The 17,260-nt window shown below is 38.7% G+C and overlaps 3 protein-coding genes and 1 long non-coding RNA gene across 9 annotated transcripts in view; 2 read left to right on the top strand and 2 right to left on the bottom strand.

Annotated features, from left to right (window-relative positions):
• Positions 1-5,076, bottom strand: part of LOC116041277 (SNF-related serine/threonine-protein kinase-like) — an 18,458-nt gene extending 13,382 nt beyond the window's left edge. Inside the window, exons 1-2 of one of the 2 annotated variants that reach the window (XM_035993271.1) lie at positions 4,789-5,076; positions 141-505 (exon numbers count right to left, since the gene is read on the bottom strand). In XM_035993271.1, coding sequence (XP_035849164.1) covers positions 141-263 — 123 coding nt within the window. In that variant the 5' untranslated portion in view covers positions 264-505; positions 4,789-5,076. Of the gene's footprint in view, positions 1-140; positions 506-3,617; positions 3,895-4,788 lie in introns of those variants that run through there. The other variant, XM_031287169.2, reaches the window with a different exon arrangement.
• On the top strand, positions 1,409-17,145 carry LOC118493459. Its single transcript, XR_004895424.1, has 3 exons — positions 1,409-1,419; positions 7,401-7,404; positions 17,059-17,145. It is a non-coding gene; the product is annotated as an uncharacterized LOC118493459 (long non-coding RNA).
• Positions 8,012-11,537, bottom strand: rpl14 (ribosomal protein L14). Its single transcript, XM_031287179.2, has 6 exons — positions 11,278-11,537; positions 10,572-10,673; positions 10,383-10,477; positions 9,645-9,744; positions 8,657-8,710; positions 8,012-8,107 (listed from the first exon to the last, which is right to left on the bottom strand). The coding sequence occupies exons 1-6, from the start codon at positions 11,278-11,280 to the stop codon at positions 8,048-8,050; spliced, it is 414 nt and encodes a 137-aa protein (XP_031143039.1). The 5' UTR covers positions 11,281-11,537; the 3' UTR covers positions 8,012-8,047.
• Positions 11,884-14,896, top strand: LOC116041282. 5 transcript variants are annotated; one of them, XM_035993276.1, is made up of 7 exons: positions 11,884-11,995; positions 12,785-12,826; positions 13,773-13,825; positions 13,914-14,302; positions 14,417-14,546; positions 14,691-14,748; positions 14,796-14,896. In XM_035993276.1, exons 2-6 carry the CDS (start codon positions 12,801-12,803, stop codon positions 14,702-14,704), a joined length of 612 nt encoding a protein of 203 aa, XP_035849169.1. In that variant the 5' UTR covers positions 11,884-11,995; positions 12,785-12,800; the 3' UTR covers positions 14,705-14,748; positions 14,796-14,896. The 5 variants fall into 5 exon arrangements, with proteins under 5 accessions (XP_035849169.1, XP_031143036.1, XP_031143035.1 ...); XM_031287176.1 differs by having other exon boundaries at positions 14,691-14,715; positions 14,770-14,896; XM_031287175.1 differs by having other exon boundaries at positions 14,691-14,896.
• Positions 17,146-17,260: the final 115 nt, after the last annotated feature.

Below are 17,260 nucleotides of genomic sequence, written 5' to 3' on the forward strand. Positions count from 1 at the left end.
CGCATCTCACGTATGAGACATTACTCAAATATCTACAAGTGTTACTCATCACCCTTCTTTGGTATGTCTGTCTCTAAGGGTGAGGCAAATCACTGGCACTTACGCTTTGCACTTGCATGTACAGAAATGGGCAAGCGTACCTTTTCCCCAGTGAACACGTGCCGGGCCAGTTTGACTACAGCAAAGTGTCCACGGCCCAGCGTCTTGTCCAGGTCATACAGCCCGGCGATCTTCCCATCGTGATGACGTTTGAGCCCCGCCATCGCTGCTGGTGGACGCGGACGGAGGAGCTGCCTTCTGGTCTCCGGTCAGTTCTCCATCTCCTCCTGCGTAGGTTGAAGTTAGGTGGAATTTGGTTGGGTGGATTTTACACCAGCTGCAGGTCTCTCGAGGTAGTTTCAGGGATTTGATGATAAGATCCCCTGCTGGGTGGGACCGGCAAATATTCACAGAGCTTTGTCCTGTTGCGCTGCCAGTGCTCACTTCAATCCCATCTTCTTTTGATCTTAGGGTGAAAATGGTTCAAGAGAGAGAGGGAATCAAAATTCACCCATTCATATTGACAATATAACCCTTCAATGAATCTCTACAATGAACGGAGTCACTGCTTTGGAGGAAATCCTGCGTCATGAACCTGTCTGATGAACTGGGATCCTCAAGGCCACATTCTCTGCATGTTAGTGTCTATTTAATAATTGGATGAGTTATAATAGTGGAATCAAAGAGGTCCCTATAATTCATTTGCAACCAAATCTACAAAACAAAATTAAACTAAGACTCTACAGCTATGCTGTCAGCGTGCTAACATGCTCACAATGACACATAACATTTGTTATAATTGTGAAATCAAAAAAAGTTTCCAATCTTCATTTACTACAAAACCAAAAAGCTAAATTAAAACTTAAACTAGTAGTCCCAGAAGTGTACCACCCAACACATGGCCTGCATCATCAAATATACTGATGACTCAATTTTCTATATGGATAACTGGGGACAATCACTGGCATTGGATAAGAGTCAAGTTTGACTCAGAGTCCTCTTGCATATATACAATTAACTCATGTGTTGACGAGACATTTCCTACTTTAATTAATCCACTAACCCTTACAAGGGGTCAGTAACACAGCTTTGATAAAGGGAAAATACAAGAAAAGGTAGGTTCAACTAACCAATAGTTGTATTATGATTAATTTGTTTTTATTATTTCATTAGTAAATTAAAAAAAGAGTAATAAACAAGTTCTTAAAACCCCAAGGTGACGCCTTTAAATGTTTTGTTTTGTTAGAGGAACAGTCCAAAACCCCAAAATATTCAATTAACAAAGAAATCAAACAGAGAAAAGCAGAACATCCTTACATTTGAGAAGCTGGAACCAGAAAATATTTATTTTTTCTTGATTAAATGACTCAAATAATTAATGTATTCATTAAAACTATTGCTGACTAATATTCCATTAATCTACTTATCAGTTATTGACTATTTATTGGACTATATTTAGAATTTCTTCATAATGAATGGGTCATTTGATATGTTCTGCCCCTCAAGGATGACAAAACGCTACTATTCTACACTAATTCACCTCACATAACGCCGCGCTCACATTTCTGACCCTCCGCTCTGTTCACCACAATACAGCGTGTTGCTTCACAGCCTTGATTATGAAACAACGCCTCCAGGGGAGGCACGGCATTCCTCCTCCAGGAATCTACCTGCGTGCCAAGAGCACAGAGACGGCAAAAAACACACAATGTACAGGCAAAGAAGAACATTCCTGGGTGGTGATCCTTGTCAAGGTGTGTCCCACTCACCTGGGTCCACAGAGATAACTGGCAATTAATCAGGCATAACTGTTGCCAGGGAACACGCCTATCAACATAACTAGAGTATACAGTAAGATGAAAAAATGAAAACGTCTCTAACCCACCGGCAATCTGTGGTTGCTTAAAGGAAACTTAGAAAGACTAAAACGCTCTTTGGGCTTTTTATGTGATCCTCAGTTTGAGGATTGTACCTGTGAGAAAAGAGTCAGTGAGTCATTGTTCTTATAATAGGAGGATGACATCTCTATCTGTCTCTACTCCGTGGACAGGGACAGGTTAGGTGAGATCAACGTGGGCTGCCGGGTGGTGGTGAGCTGTTATGTTGGCCTGGGTCAAACCAGGATCTGCTAGTCTAAATCCAGACCTCTTACCTCAAGAGTGTGTTTTTAATCACTTGATTGGTTTAAAGATGCACTTGATATCCGTGTAAACATACAGTACAGCAGTGTACCAGTCGTGTACGCCTTGTGGTCGGTTATGTAACTGTTCAAGATGCCAAAATCTATTGATTTACAAGGTAGTAGTGTGCATGTGTGCACCCAAACACACACACACATATGAGGTCAAGGACCTGTTATATAAGAGCTGCTCCACTCTCATTTCCCAGATTCAAGATATAAATTGGGGGTTATCAAGTCTCTGGTTAACTGGAATCAGTTTCCTGGTCCAAAATACAACCTTGATTAAGATATTAATGTGTCGAAGTTGTTAAAGTCTGTTTACAAGCAAAGATTTTGACACACTGCAGATGGTAAGCAATTCAAGATATAATACTGGTACAAAGATCTGGTAGATGTTAAGGACAATAATACAGTGGTACCTAACTGTTTTGGCAAAACACCACTAATACTAATTGTTACCAGTTCAACCGAAGACTTATAGATTTTCTTTTATATATAAGCCTTAAATTACAGAGTAAAAACTAAAGATTAGCTTAGAAAAAAGTTATCATTTTAAGTAGCAGAAATGTGTTTTTTTCCTGCTGTCCTATCCTAATAATCTCATGGCCCCTCAGAATGTACTTGCAAACCCTTGGTTGGGAACCACTTCTACTCATATACAATATGACAGAAATATACATCACTGGAGGGAATATTATAGGGACACCACAAGAGTGGTTGTGACATTAGGTGCTATATAAATATGGTTAAGTCCCTATAGAAATAATACAGGAACAATGTAGTGTTTTACTCTGTTGGACTTTCATTTTCACACACTGAATATAGGCAGCCTTTAAGAATGTCATATGCATAGAACATACCATTTATTTAGTACTGAAAAATACACTACATTATCTTGTCTGTATGGGGTTATTGTAGGACTATAATAAAGATACCTATGAGAGGTCACTGTAAACTACACAGTACCCCTTCAAGTCCCTATAGTTGGATATAATAGAATTATAGTAGCATCATATGTGTGATAAATATTTCACTAATGTCAACTAAGTGGAATATCAAAGGGTCGTTGTGTTCAAGCTGTGCTGACCATTCTACACAGATCAGTTATTATCACTGCATAGGTGCTACTGTCCATATGGGACCCTTCCAACCCCCCTCTACTGTCAACATGCCTGTTGGCAGCATCCACAATAACATAACAGCGCAGACCAGCCTGCGCCAATAGCACACATAAGAGAGCTGTGAAGACACGGACAGCATGCTAACACGCGCTTCGAAGGATGCGCATTAAAGAACAAAGTCCTCTAATATCCAACGGGGCCAAGCTAAACTTGACACATACTACTACAGGGGGCCCACACCATCAGTCTGCATGCGCTTCACCAGTACTACTTACCACTGAGGAATCTGAAGCAGCGCCAGCCGTCCTATCTGTTCTCTTTAAAACTGCGGATGTGTGCGGGGCGACGCGCGGTGAGCTGCGTGGTTTAACCGGGCTGAAATCCTCCGGCAGTTTAACACTCGGTACCGACTAACAGAAGACCGGCCAACAATTATTCCAGTGAATCCCTGTGTAAAGTCTGTCTCACTGTCTTCAACTCAACCTCTGTCTTTCTCTCCCCCTCTCTTCACTCGCTCTTAATTCAGCTGCGTCAAAAACACTGGTGACAGGATACTACAGGATGTTTGGCTTTCAAAATAAAAGCATGTCCTTTATTAGTTCTAGTTGAATAGTTAAGCTATGAAATACATCTTTTAGTAACGTTTTGAGATGTAAAAACGTGATTTTTAATTTGATAGGCATGTGACCTTTTGCTTTGGCTTTCAGCTTCTTTCCTCACTTATTCATACCTTTTGGGAGTTTTAAATAACTTCCTTAACAGAAAATGAACCACTAGGCAGTATGTTTAAATCATGTTGATCTTCAAATACAAAAGCTTTCAACAACAAATCACATTTGATTGGATAAATACACTGTCGAGTTTTATGCTAAATCACAACTTTCTTACAGGAAGAAAAAAGAGAGATATATGATATGAAATAAGAACAAAAAAGAACTAACGCAGGAACACAGAAGTCGAACTTGGAATATATTTAGCAATAAGTGAGAACTGCTAAGATAAAGATATAACTCTAAAACTGTGAATAACAGGCAATGTCCTCAAAGCCTAGGTATTGTTTTTTTTCAAAAATATTTGAAAACATTGACATCGGCTCCAATTTTTATGCTGCCCTACAGGACATAAAATAGGCACTCTTTATGTATTATGATTTTATTTTGAAGGACAATTGGCCTGTTTTCCGGTGTCATTACTACTGAATGACAGCTCACTCACTGCGCATCCGTAGCTACCATTCATCTCTGACGTCAGAACTACGCTCAGAGAAAAGCGTGTTTGACAGGCCTCATGATAATAACACAAAATGTACTTTATTTATCTTTACCTGAATCATGTTCACATAATTTAAGCAATTTAAACTCAACATAAACTGTGAAATAGATATTATGATATGGCTCAGTTAGGATACAGAAGAATAATATAGGTAATTATCAGCTGTTATCTTACCTATTGAGTCGGCCCTCCTCGGGCCTCCTTCAACACTCCCCCGCCACATGTCTTGGGCTGTCAGGGAGGAATCCAACGCTTGGTGTGTGGTGGTGGTGGTGGTGGTGAGAGGGAAGGTGTGTTGGCATTAACTCTGTTATGTGTCCCTGTTCTCTAATCTGAACTAGCTGGACAATGTTCCAGTGTGTTGTTATGTAATATTTGCAAGCTCCTCCTTGCAAGGATTTGAAGTAGAGCCTGTTTAGCTGGGGACAGGATCTCCTACCATGCTAATTCATCTCAGCCAGGACTGGGCTGCAGGCTGCATATGCTCTGTAATAAGATATTTTTTTAATGATCATATGTTACAAGCATAGACTGGTTACAAGTCAAAGCCATTGATGAGTGGTGAGCGACACCAATTCAATTAGAAAAGTATTCATTTTCAATTCATATTCAAGATTTGTTTCTTTTAAGTGAATAAAAAGATAGACAAAGGGGTCAAAATCCACCATTAGCTGTGACTGCCATCTAGTGGATGTTTGAGAAAAGGGTTCTAACATAACAACAATAGAATATGATTTTGTCCAACGTTTTGCTTTATATGAATTCCCCATCCTATTTCAAATCAAACGATTTACACTCATAATTCTACCAGGGCTGTACTGAAGCAATTCAGATCAAATTAAGTCCTAGGCCAAGACTAGATTAGGAAGAGCAAAGGTCCTAAACACGTCAGTATTTAGGTAAATACAGTTGTGTTCAAAATAATAGCAGTCCCACATCTCTAACCTCATAAATCAATTTTTTTTTGGTAAAAGTGATATTTCTACATGGCAAATAATTTACTAGTAAGTGTTGTAGAGTCATAGAAAACCAACAGACCCAACAGTCATGACATGCATGCTGCTCATTCTGTGTAATTGAATCTGTAATTGAAAGGGGCATGTTCAAAATAATAGCAGTGTTGTGTTCAATTAGTGAGGTGATTGATTCTGTGAAGAAACAGGTGTCAGTTATGGCCCATATTTAAGGAAGGAAGGAAGCAAATGTTGTGCATGCTGGTTATAGTGTATTTCACACTGAAATACTCAGCAAAATGGGTCGTTCCAGACATTGCTCTGAGGAACAGCGGACGTTGATTAAAAAGTTGATTGGAGAAGGGAAAACATATAAAGAAGTGCAGAAAATTATAGGCTGCTCAGCCCAAATGATTTCAAATGCCTTGAAATGGCATCCAAAGCCTGAACAATGTGGGAAAAAACAGTCAACTACCATTTGAATAGATCAAAGAATAGCGAAAATGGCAAAGGCTCAACCAATGATCAGCTCCAGGAAAATCACAGAAGACTTAAAGTTACCTGTGAGTACTGTTACGATCAGAAGAAGGCTATGTGAAGCAAAACTATCAGCTAGAAGCCCCCGCAAAGTCCCATTGCTGAAAAAAAGACACGTACTGAATAGGTCGAAATTTGCCAAAGGACACATTGACTGGCCAAAGGAGAAATGGGGCAACATTCTGTGGACAGATAAGAGCAAAATTGTTCTTTTGGGGTCTAGGGGCCGCAGACAGTTTGTCCGACGACCCCCATGCACTGAATTCAAGCCACAGTACACTGTGAAGACAGTAAAGCATGGTGGTGCAAAAATCATGTTATGGGGATGTTTCTCATACTGTGGTGTTGGGCCTATTTATCGCATACCAGGGATCATGGATCAGTTTCAATACATCAAAATACTTGAAGAGGTCATGTTGCCTTATGCTGAAGAGGAAATGCCTTTGAAATGGGTCTTTCAACAAGACAATGACCCAAAACACACCAGTAAGCGAGCAAAGATTGATGTTATGGAGTGGCCAGCCCAATCCCCAGACCTCAATCCCATAGAAAACTTGTGGGGTGACATCAAAAATGCTGTTTCTGAGGCAAAACCCAGTAATGCAGAGGAATTGTGGAATGTAGTTCAATGGTCCTGGGCTGGAATACCTGTTCACAGGTGCCAGAAGTTGGTCGACTCCATGCAACACAGATGTGAAGCAGTTTTCAGAAATAATGGTTATGCAACTAAATATTAGTGCAGTGATTCAAAGTAAAGCAAACCCTTGAGACATTTTTCAGTTTATACAGTAAATGTTTGAGTTTGTAAAGAAAAATGCAAATACTATTTTTTTGAACAGCCTAATATTTCTTTTTCTTCACTTTCTGTAAAGGTATAACACAAACTTGATCAATTTTGGTCATGTTTTGATTTGGAATTGAATGTGCAGTGTTCCCAATGCATTGATATTATGGAATAAAAAGCTATTTTGATTTTCGATTTTGAGCATTATTCACTTTTTTTAAACACTATTATTCTGAACACAACTGTATATTGCCTAAAGGTCAAATATCAAGTAGATCTTTCTACTTATTTTTAACCGAGTAAATCTGAACCAGTGATAAACAGGTCATCAGCTTAGAAACTCGTTTCTATTCCCTCAACAAAGCAAAAACAAATGGCAACACTAACACAGGGGAAAACTGTCCCAAACATTAAAATATGTAACAAAACCGATAGAATTTGGCAGTTCTGAATAAGAAAACCACACCTCTATAAAATCTCATACTATATAAATGTGTGAAAACATAGGGAAGTTGGGTGGGTTAAGATTATAACTCCTTTGCCCATTTCTAAACTACTGTTCCTGTTTTTAAGTGACTGAATGTCAAGTGGATGCTTTTATAACATCCTTTGGTTTCATGACTGCTGAACCGTGCAACTGAATCAGTGTTGTCTATATGAGAAGCATGCTACCTCATAAAAACATGTTTGAACAAGAACCTCTACAGATATGCACTACACTGCTGGACAAAACAAAGCTGACTACATTCAGTCTTCTGCAAACAAGTGGATACATCAATTCTTATACAAATTTTAAATAGGCAGAGGCCACTTCATGGGACCTTTTAGTTTGGCCTGAAATGGCTTGTACTATAGTGTTAACTGACACGGTGTGCTACAAAATACAGCCTCCCGTCAAGAAATCTTTAGTGCAAATTGCATCATGTGTTCAGCTCAAGAGTACATTCTCCAGCACCCTACACATTATGGTAAGTTGTATGTTTCCATAAAATGTAACACATTGGAAGTTGACATTTACCAGCTCATAGTTTACGCATAATAAAAAGGACACCAGAAGTGGAAACATCTCTAACTGAGCCCTTGCATGTTTTCCCGAGTGGGCAAAGAAGAGAAGACACGGATGAACAATTGAACAGGGGATTTATTTTGTGAGAACTGTTCACTTCTTTGCTGCCTCCTTCTGGAGCTTCTTCACCTCATGCTTGATGATCTTGTTCCTCTGCAGAGACAGAAATTATAAGTGCATTAATTAAAAATACTTGCTGTAGGATTGCTACATTTTAAACTAATTAAACCTTTAAACTGAAGTGGCATTATTATTGTTAAGGCACTGGCACAATTAAATCAAACTGACATTAATTTTAATTTAGTCAACCATTTGTGAAAAGACTGACACTGATTACATTTGACGGAGCTGTATCCAATGGCAGTACAAGGCCAGCCTCACACAGCAAGGTGGACAATAGTCAGGGTATATTTATAACCAAGGTATATATACTAAACCAACTATGCTCACCCATCTCATACAAGTGGAAACCTTATAATTAATAAAAATTATATGAACATCATCAATAAGGAATGAATGAATGAATGAATGAATGAATGAGGCATAGAAATGTACAAAGGACATGTGTGCTCAAAATCAAAATGTTTTCCCCTCATTTGTTTGTACTCAACATCCAGGATTAAACATATGTTGTTCTGCTGGCCTACTGGTCTTGCATGAATCAACCCTGTCTAAATGCAGTGATTTGACTGTTGCACTTACCATCCTCTTGGCCTTCATCACCTTGTAGCGGTCAAAGTCAGACATTTGGGCCCTCTGCAAAGATTACCAAGAAGAAAAGGTCAGGGATACAACCTTAGTTTCCTTAAGAATCGCCTTAGCACACCAGAATTCAGATTTAGGAAGGATGGACATGTTCATTGGTGGAGTGGAGTATGTGGGCTATCTCCTCAATACAAGTACTGCCCCATCAATAGAAACCGATTTATGAAATACAACCTTAATGTTCAGAAGAAAGGCAGACTGCATTTCACACAGGATGGGTCATATGTTTACACCATCAATTACTATCTAAACGATCACAAACAAGACAACATCCGGATCGGTCAGGCTCAACTCAGTCGTTAACAGTGATCTATCAAACATTCTTTATGGTAAATTGACGAATGAGCAGCATGTGCAGTATTGCATGTTGGTTGACGTGGCAATGAAATGAATCCATTAGGCACTAGCCACCACTGCACTGGTCAGGTTTTGGATTGTCCTAACCGGCACACCATCTAAACATCTTCGTATCCTGAATACCACCCAGCTGCTCAGACAACTCCCTCAGGTGAGATGGGAGCCCATGTCTTCATTTACCCATTAGCAACTACCTAGGCTATAAGAGTCATGGATGGTATGTAAATTAAACATTTCAAGTGTAAAGCAACTTAAAAAAAACTTTAAATGTATACCCATGTCTCCCAAGTAATAAACTGGCAAAATTATACCTACAGTTTACAAAGTTTAACTGCATTCACATCCAAATTAAAACAATAAAACCCAATATGGATAAAAAAAAAAACAACTATACTGCCACATTTTAGAAATGTTAACACCTCTTTAACACAATAATCTATGCTATAGAAGCCAAGCCAAGAAATCCGACAGCAGGACAATTAAACTGCTACTCCTGAGATTATGTGACCGTAATGTATATATTTATCAAACATTGTAAGATCTCCAGAAACTGAAATATAGCCTTTACCTTCTGTCTTGCCTCGATCTTCTTGGCCCAGCTGCTTTGTGCCCACTTCTGATTGACCTCGGCCTTTTCCCAGGCTCTCCTCACAAACTTCTGGCGGGCACTGTAAACCATTACATACAGTCAGTACTCATTCTAGAGGAATCATTAAATGTAACCATAAAGTATAAAAATAAAAAATAAAAAAAATAAATAAAAAATACACCAGAATCATGTTGATGTTGGCCTTATAAGGCCCTTCAAAGTTGGCCATGTGTAAGGTGATGTGATGACAGTTAACTGGACAGTTGTTAATACAAGACGTATTGAATTCCAGGTGGTCACACTGGATGCACTTACGTGCATATTTGCAGTACAGCGTGGACACAAATATGTACCTGACTACAATGATAGACCACCTTGTGAAATTTTGTGACTGTACTTTTAATTTTGGTAAGCTGGGTTGTCCGTATTAATGACAGAAAATATCAAAAAATATGTTTTTAAAACAGATTAACGTATGTAGCCTGGTAGAACTTGGTAAGTACACCATGGGTGGTTGTCTTTAAAAAAAGAAGAGACAAATCTTTACTGCAATATGCATCTGTTCCACTTTATAAAAGCACTAAATGTCTGAGTAAAACACAGACATATTTGCAATTAAACATCCTTAGGTATGTTCATTTGGACTTGAATCATGACTGCAATCAAATCTTCCACAGTCATTTTACTATAAAGAATCTGACCAGTGTTTCCATTTACCTGTGAGGGACTTTGATGACGTAGTCTGTAAGCTGCATGCACTTGAAGGGCATGGATTGCCTCTTCACGCCTGTGCAGGGACCATCAACAAGAGCCTAAAAAGCACAGAGCAAGTGAAACAATTTAGATCAACAAGGCGAAAGGTGAGGCCAAAACACTGATCAATCCACTTTCCTACAGAAAGCTCACCCTGTTTTGGTCGATGACATCTACGATGGCCACCAGCTTGCCAGCATGGGGTCCGAAAGAGATGTAGGCAACACGGCCGATCTCAACGAAGCGTTTAAACACCTGAGAAGACACCAGAGAGCTGCACATCAGAAAGGCCTAACGTTGAAAAGGAGGCTGTCTGTATTGTACGTGGACAGTTGGGTACAGTACAGTTTTAGCCAACTAAATATAAGCGTACACACAATAAACTATTTCTGCGACAACCCAACAGGTAAGTTTGGGGGCTGAGGAACTAACGTTAACTTTACCCGACTTAAAGCATTGCACTGTACAGCAGCAGCTGATAACATTCGACTAGCTAATGTTTCCGCTACGTGTGCCGTAGGACTATATTGAGCAGAATGTATAAAGCGTTTTTAAATTGAAAAACGCCGTAAGCGCAGGGTAAAAGCCTTTGTTCTGCGGACAAAACAAGTGAAATGTGTTCGCTTAACCGAGCAGTTCTCGGCCTTCTTAGCCTGATGGACCACGTTGTAGTGCGGGCAGTAGCCGACATCTTACAAAGCGTTAAAACTTAAAATAAACCTGCATGCCCATATCAAACACTTAACAAATATGCGTATGAGTGTGTTAGAAATACACATGACTCTTGTTGTTCCAGAACAATGACATATATAACAAGAAATTCGACATTGAAATGCTAAAACTCTCATGGCGAGCTCACCATGATGGCAGTCCGGGAGCAGAAAGGACGTTACAGCTTCCGCTTGGCGCACATACGGCTTCCGCTTATACAGTACGCATGCGCAGTCAGTCTTGGGTTTATATTGTTACATGGGCATCCTAATAAAGCTATTCATTGTTAAAATTATCTAATATCTCAAAGCGTTCGAGAAAGTAAGCTTAATATGACGCAAAACTGTAAAATATGCACTGGGCAGCCAGGTCAGAACGTCTGCGTCACATTATTTGTTGCCTTCACAGACACTATGCAATATCGATATTATTCTAGTAGAATCAACCCAACACATAAACAGCTTAAGTGGTGGTTGTAAACACAACAACAAGAAAGCCACGATTTACACAAAAGTGTTGTTTTGGAAATGGAGGGTGATATTTAGGCTTTGCATTTAAATTAGTGAAATGGGGGACGTACGACTTCTTTCTTTTGCTCCTCAATCTTTGCATGTTTATAATGCTGATTTTGTAAAAAAAACATACCGAAAATTATCGGTACGACAGAGCTCCTGTTTGTAATATACCCGGTACTGCCCATAGTTCCTGTCCAAGGGAATTTGAGGCCAACGTATTACTTGCGTTGCTATTATGTGTGCAACATTTGATGCGCACTTGAATGCAGCACATGACTAGGGAGTGAACGTTGCCGTTGTTGTCATATTTCCGTGAGGAGAGCAAAGGTTTCAGTCGACTTCCTAGCTAAGGTAACTAGCCTACTATTATTTTAGTTTGTTTGATGTGGATTGTTCTCACGCTTTCGATATATCTATTTCAGTGCTAAGTAGGCTATTGCGATTAAAACAGTTTGCAACAATAACGTTGATTATGGAAAACAACAAGGGCTAGTCTAATACTGTGTTGTGCCTTTTGCGTAGTTTACTAAACATTGTTTTCAAATTTAACATTCTAAAATGTGATTATTGTTATAGTTTCACGTTTGGGATGAAAGATAAAAGAAGAAATGCAAGGGCAATTATGTTTCTGCTGATTCCTTGTGACGCAGGCAGCATTATACGCACTGTGTATCTTAGCGTAGGCTATGTTTTATGATGATGATAATAAGGCTTATATAATAATAATAATGTTATGTTTGTATATCACGAAATATTCCTATTATTCCTATCATACCTATTTATACAACTTTTATTAAATTTGTGAAAACATAAACAATGGGATTATAGGCTACGGAAATCCAGAAATATATTATTTTACAAATATTCACACAAAAAAATGGCCTAATCATTTATTTGCGCAAATATTTTGCGTGTAAGTCCGTATATTTTGCAAATATTTTGCGTTTATAAATATATAAGTGTATATTATATACGGTTTTATATATATATATAAGTGTTTTGTCTTTTGTTAATAACATAAAAAGAGTCCAGAATCTGTGCTATTATTCCATTTTAGTATTAGTACATTCAGTTCTTGAGTAAGGGTTACTCAGGGATTTTTCTACCACTACTTTTAACAAAACTAATTTTGTTTTCTAGGTGACAGAGAGCCAGAATGGCGGATGTTTCAGTGATCCCCATGTAAGAACCAGTTTTCTGTTCTGGGAGGTTTAAAAGAGCAATGAATGACATAAGGGAGACAAGTACATCTTAATAATTGTATAGCCTTTGTTGGAAAAAAAAGTACAGACAGGAGGCAGGAAGGGGAGAGAATAATAGACATAATAGATAAGCTAACAAGATGGCCGATGGATTCAGTGAAGAGGAACATCCCTAAAAAAAAAAGAGAGAGTAAGAGAGACAGAGGCATACAAACGGAAAGTGTGGTGCTGTGATTTTCAGAAAGTCAAGGAGAATTCTTGTGATGTGAAATGTAATTTACTCTGGCAAAAAGTGCTGTACATTGACTGAGACCGACTCACTGGGAGGTTAATGTTAAGGTACAGGAGTGCTGAGTCACCATATGAATAAATAACAAACTTGGGGTGAAAAGATGAGTTTTAGATATAAAGTTTTTAACTGCGTCAGACTGTCTGATGTCAGCGGGGGGATTATCCTGAGCCAAGGCACCAGTTTGCTTTTTTTATATGTAGGCTATATTTTTTCCTATGGTCATCATCACTACAGTATATTCTTCCTAAAGTGCTTCAGTGAATACTGCTGTCAATATCAGCTCTTCTTTCAGCTCTGTTGTTGTAAACTCACTCGAGGTACAAACTGTGGGGTGATTGCGCTTTTTGGAACAGGTTTCCTGACATTCGCACTATTACAGACGTATCTTATTTTTTTAATCTAACCTCAAAACGTATTTATTTAGAATGGATTTAATACATAGTGGGTTAGGGTTAGGGTTAGTGCTGTGACATTTTCCTTCCTTCCTCCAGCTTTTATGTATTATTTTCAGATTTGATCTGTATGTTATGTTTTTATTCTTGGTCATTGATGTAAAGCACTTTGGATACCTGCTGGTTGCTGTAAAGGGCTATTAAAAATAAATGTTGATTGATTGACTTTTCTACCTTTTCAGGCCAGCAGACGATCTGCAGTTGTCTATGCTTGAGCGAATCAGCAGAGAAAGAGGTAGACTACACACATGACTGCCTCACACATCATAAAACTTTGCTGATAAATATTCTCCATTTTTAATCCTGTCTGGTATGTGTTGCAGGTGCAGACCCCCAAAAAATGGCGTCAGACTTTGTGTCCGAGAATAAACACAAGACGGTATCCTTAATCAATCCAAGTGGTGCCAAATTCATGATAGGAGACCTGGAAGACACCATGTACAGAGGGAAATATAACGAGGTGAACGGGTGGGGAAATTTCTACCTTCCTGAGAAAGTACGCATGCAGGTTATAGGTGTAGTGGAGGGAACCTCGTGCCCGTGTGACGAGCTCGTTCTGATGATCTGCTGCGAGGACGCACAAGTGTATGCCTACGATGGAGAGGAAGAGGAGCTGCATTTGGTGGCTTCAAGTCTGGAACAGCTACTTCACGTGGGAATAGAGTATCCAGCATCTAAGAGCTATTACAAAGGAGAGGCCTTCAAAGATGTGGTGAGCAGTTACAGTTAAGCTTGTGGGAACAAAGAAGGCTTTGTGATTGTTGACCCTGATGATTGATCACCTGTGAGCACTGATAACATGTTTGATATTGTCTGTTGTGTGTAGACCGAGGAGGACTGGGCAGAGGTGAGGAACAGCGATGTGGGGAGGAGGCTGGACGAAGAGCATCATAAACTGGTGATGTCAAAAAAGTCTGAACTCCTGAAGAATCTCAAATCCACCAAACACACCACAGGTTGGTCTCTTAGTCTTTGCTGCAGGGTAAAGATTAAGGTCACACCTTTAATTTCTTTGTCACACTCATTTATTTCTTTAGCAATCTAATATGCCATCTAATTTCTCTCCCCATCTCTCTCTCTCTCTCTTCGTCCCCTCTTAGGAGTCTACAGCTGATGCTTTTTGGTTTTTGTACTGTTTGCTGCCTCATATGTGCAAAAAAACCCACAAGTACATACATACACTATATAATTTGTTCTGTGGTTCTTTTAATAATAGCCTGATCTAGTGTATCTGTTTTAATCAAATAATGACTCAGTGGTATTCAGTCTAAGCACGATTGATGATGAATCATACAGACTGATGACCGGTTGAAGGTAAAAACCTGAATGAATTAGTGTTGAATGCAGTTTATTTAATGCACGCAATAAGGGGTCAAGGTCAAAGGTTTTCATTTTGAAAATGATGCGAGTTATGTTATGCTTTGGCCTTCACAGGCACCAGATCTCAATCCAATATTTACCATGCAATATTTAACAGATTGCTTGCGAGACAAATATTTGTTATTGTGATACATTCTCTTGTGTTACTAGGGGTGTAAGAAAAAAATCGATACACTTGAGTATCGCAATATTTTATTTAGCATACTATATTGATTTTCAAAAACGCAATATAGATTTATTTTTTTAGTTTATGTGCAAACATATTCATGTAAGACAGTGGTTCACGTTTATGTTGTGTTTAAACCCCCTACCGCTAGATGGCTATGCTGAGACGCACCACTAGAAGTACAGAGTACAGAGTTTGGTCTAGACCGACTCTATCTGTAAAGTGTCTCGAGATAACTCTTGTTATGATTTGATACTATAAATAAAATTGAATTGAATTGAATAGAGTCCTTGCCTAGCAGTGCCTGACTTTTTTTGCTAGAAGCTAACAATGTAGCTATGGCTGAACTTTAGCATATAAAAATTTGCTCACTAAGAACCACAATCCCAAACTGGCAGTTTGATTTTCTGTGTACTGAATTGTTTTACCTAAAGTAAACTTCTTTGACTTTTATGCACATCATGTCTTTTTTTAAATATTGGTTTTTCTAAATTATAATCCCAATATATCGCCTTACGCACAGTATCGAAATATATTGAATCATGACCCATGTATCGTGATACGTATCGTATCACCAGATTCTTGCCAATACACAGCCCTGTGTGTTACGTAGTGTTTTGTTATATTACTTTCGTTTGTTTGGCACAACCTTCAAGTCCCATCCTCCTCCACCTTTTGAGAACCTTTTGCTTATGTTAAAAATAAACACTGACTCTATTAATAATTGTTGATTTTCCCCGGTAGCATCAAAGGGCACATGACACTGACACGTCAGGTGCCAGGCGTTTAACCTCTTTGAAAAAAGAGAAAAGGCCCCCTTGTAGATCATGCAGGAATTAGTTTGGTTTGAAAACAAATGAACATCAGGAATTTCCCTATGGCAACTGTGCAGAAGCTGAAAGTGTGAGCAACTTGCTTACAAATGTTGAAGAAGTTCGAGAGCAAGCAGCCCCATCATCTGAGACGTGCACAGAGGAGAACAGACAGAAGGCTGCTGAGTGTGTCAGGAAAGAGCTTGAAGGTTTTGTGCGCACGGAGAGATTTAAATGGAAACGTCAATTCTACACCCCAAGGAATTTGATCTCAAAAAAGGGAAACAATTGAATATGAAATATTAATGAGTACAATAAAATGGGATAATAAACTTTCAAATCAAACTGACGTCACTGCAAACCTCTGGGATCGGAAATCCCTACTTTTGTGTGGCCGTGGAATTTATGTGATCAGAGCTGTCGATATATCATGCTTTAGCATTGCAAATTATTAATGCTCCAGCTACTACTGTAACAATAAAGATACCAATGCATTCATGGCAAAAATTGTAAACCACGTGTGTCAGCTGTTTGAACAAATAAAAGATGCTAAAGTCGATCAATCAATCAATTTTATTTGTCACATGAATAGGATATACTGTACAATATGATGTATTGATCATGTCATTCACAATAAAATTACAGTGATGTGACGTTACATTCATAATTTGCCAGTATATAGAGAGGGGATAATTAAATTAACCAGGAAGTATCTTAAACAGGAGAAGCCTGATGGAAAGGGTTCACCTTTAACAATAAGCTTCAGGACACCATCAAAAAAATATACTTCATACATTAATGACCACAGTACGAACAGTTTTTAAGTTTTAAGAACAAGGTATTGAGATGTAAGTGTGGACCAATCATGCAAGTTTTAAACCAATCTATCACCTTATCTAGTGATGTAGATCTGCGCCTATTTCTAACTTTTCGAGCTGCTTGAGGTTCATCGAAAAAGTACCCAAATCTCTTTCCCAAACACATTTAAGGGTTGCAGTAGTTTAATATCATATTTAATATATTTAGATACTCCATGTCCGTCACTAGCCTAATACTGGAGGCTTCATGTATTTAAAATGGTTCTCCATGTACTATGAAGGTGAGACATAGGGGAAACATGTTTAGATGACCTACAGGCAGTGTAACAGAGGGAGAGGAGCTGAGACTGACTGCTCTGTATTGTACGATGGAGTGAGAGAAAAAGTCATCATTACAATATTTGAACATTTTAGTTCAAAAATCCAGCCAGTTCTAGTTAAACCACCATTTTCTCATCACACTCTGAATTAAATCCGACTTTACTCAAATGAGT

Source organism: Sander lucioperca, chromosome 16, assembly GCF_008315115.2.
Source record: "Sander lucioperca isolate FBNREF2018 chromosome 16, SLUC_FBN_1.2, whole genome shotgun sequence".
Lineage (NCBI taxonomy): Eukaryota > Metazoa > Chordata > Actinopteri > Perciformes > Percidae > Sander > Sander lucioperca.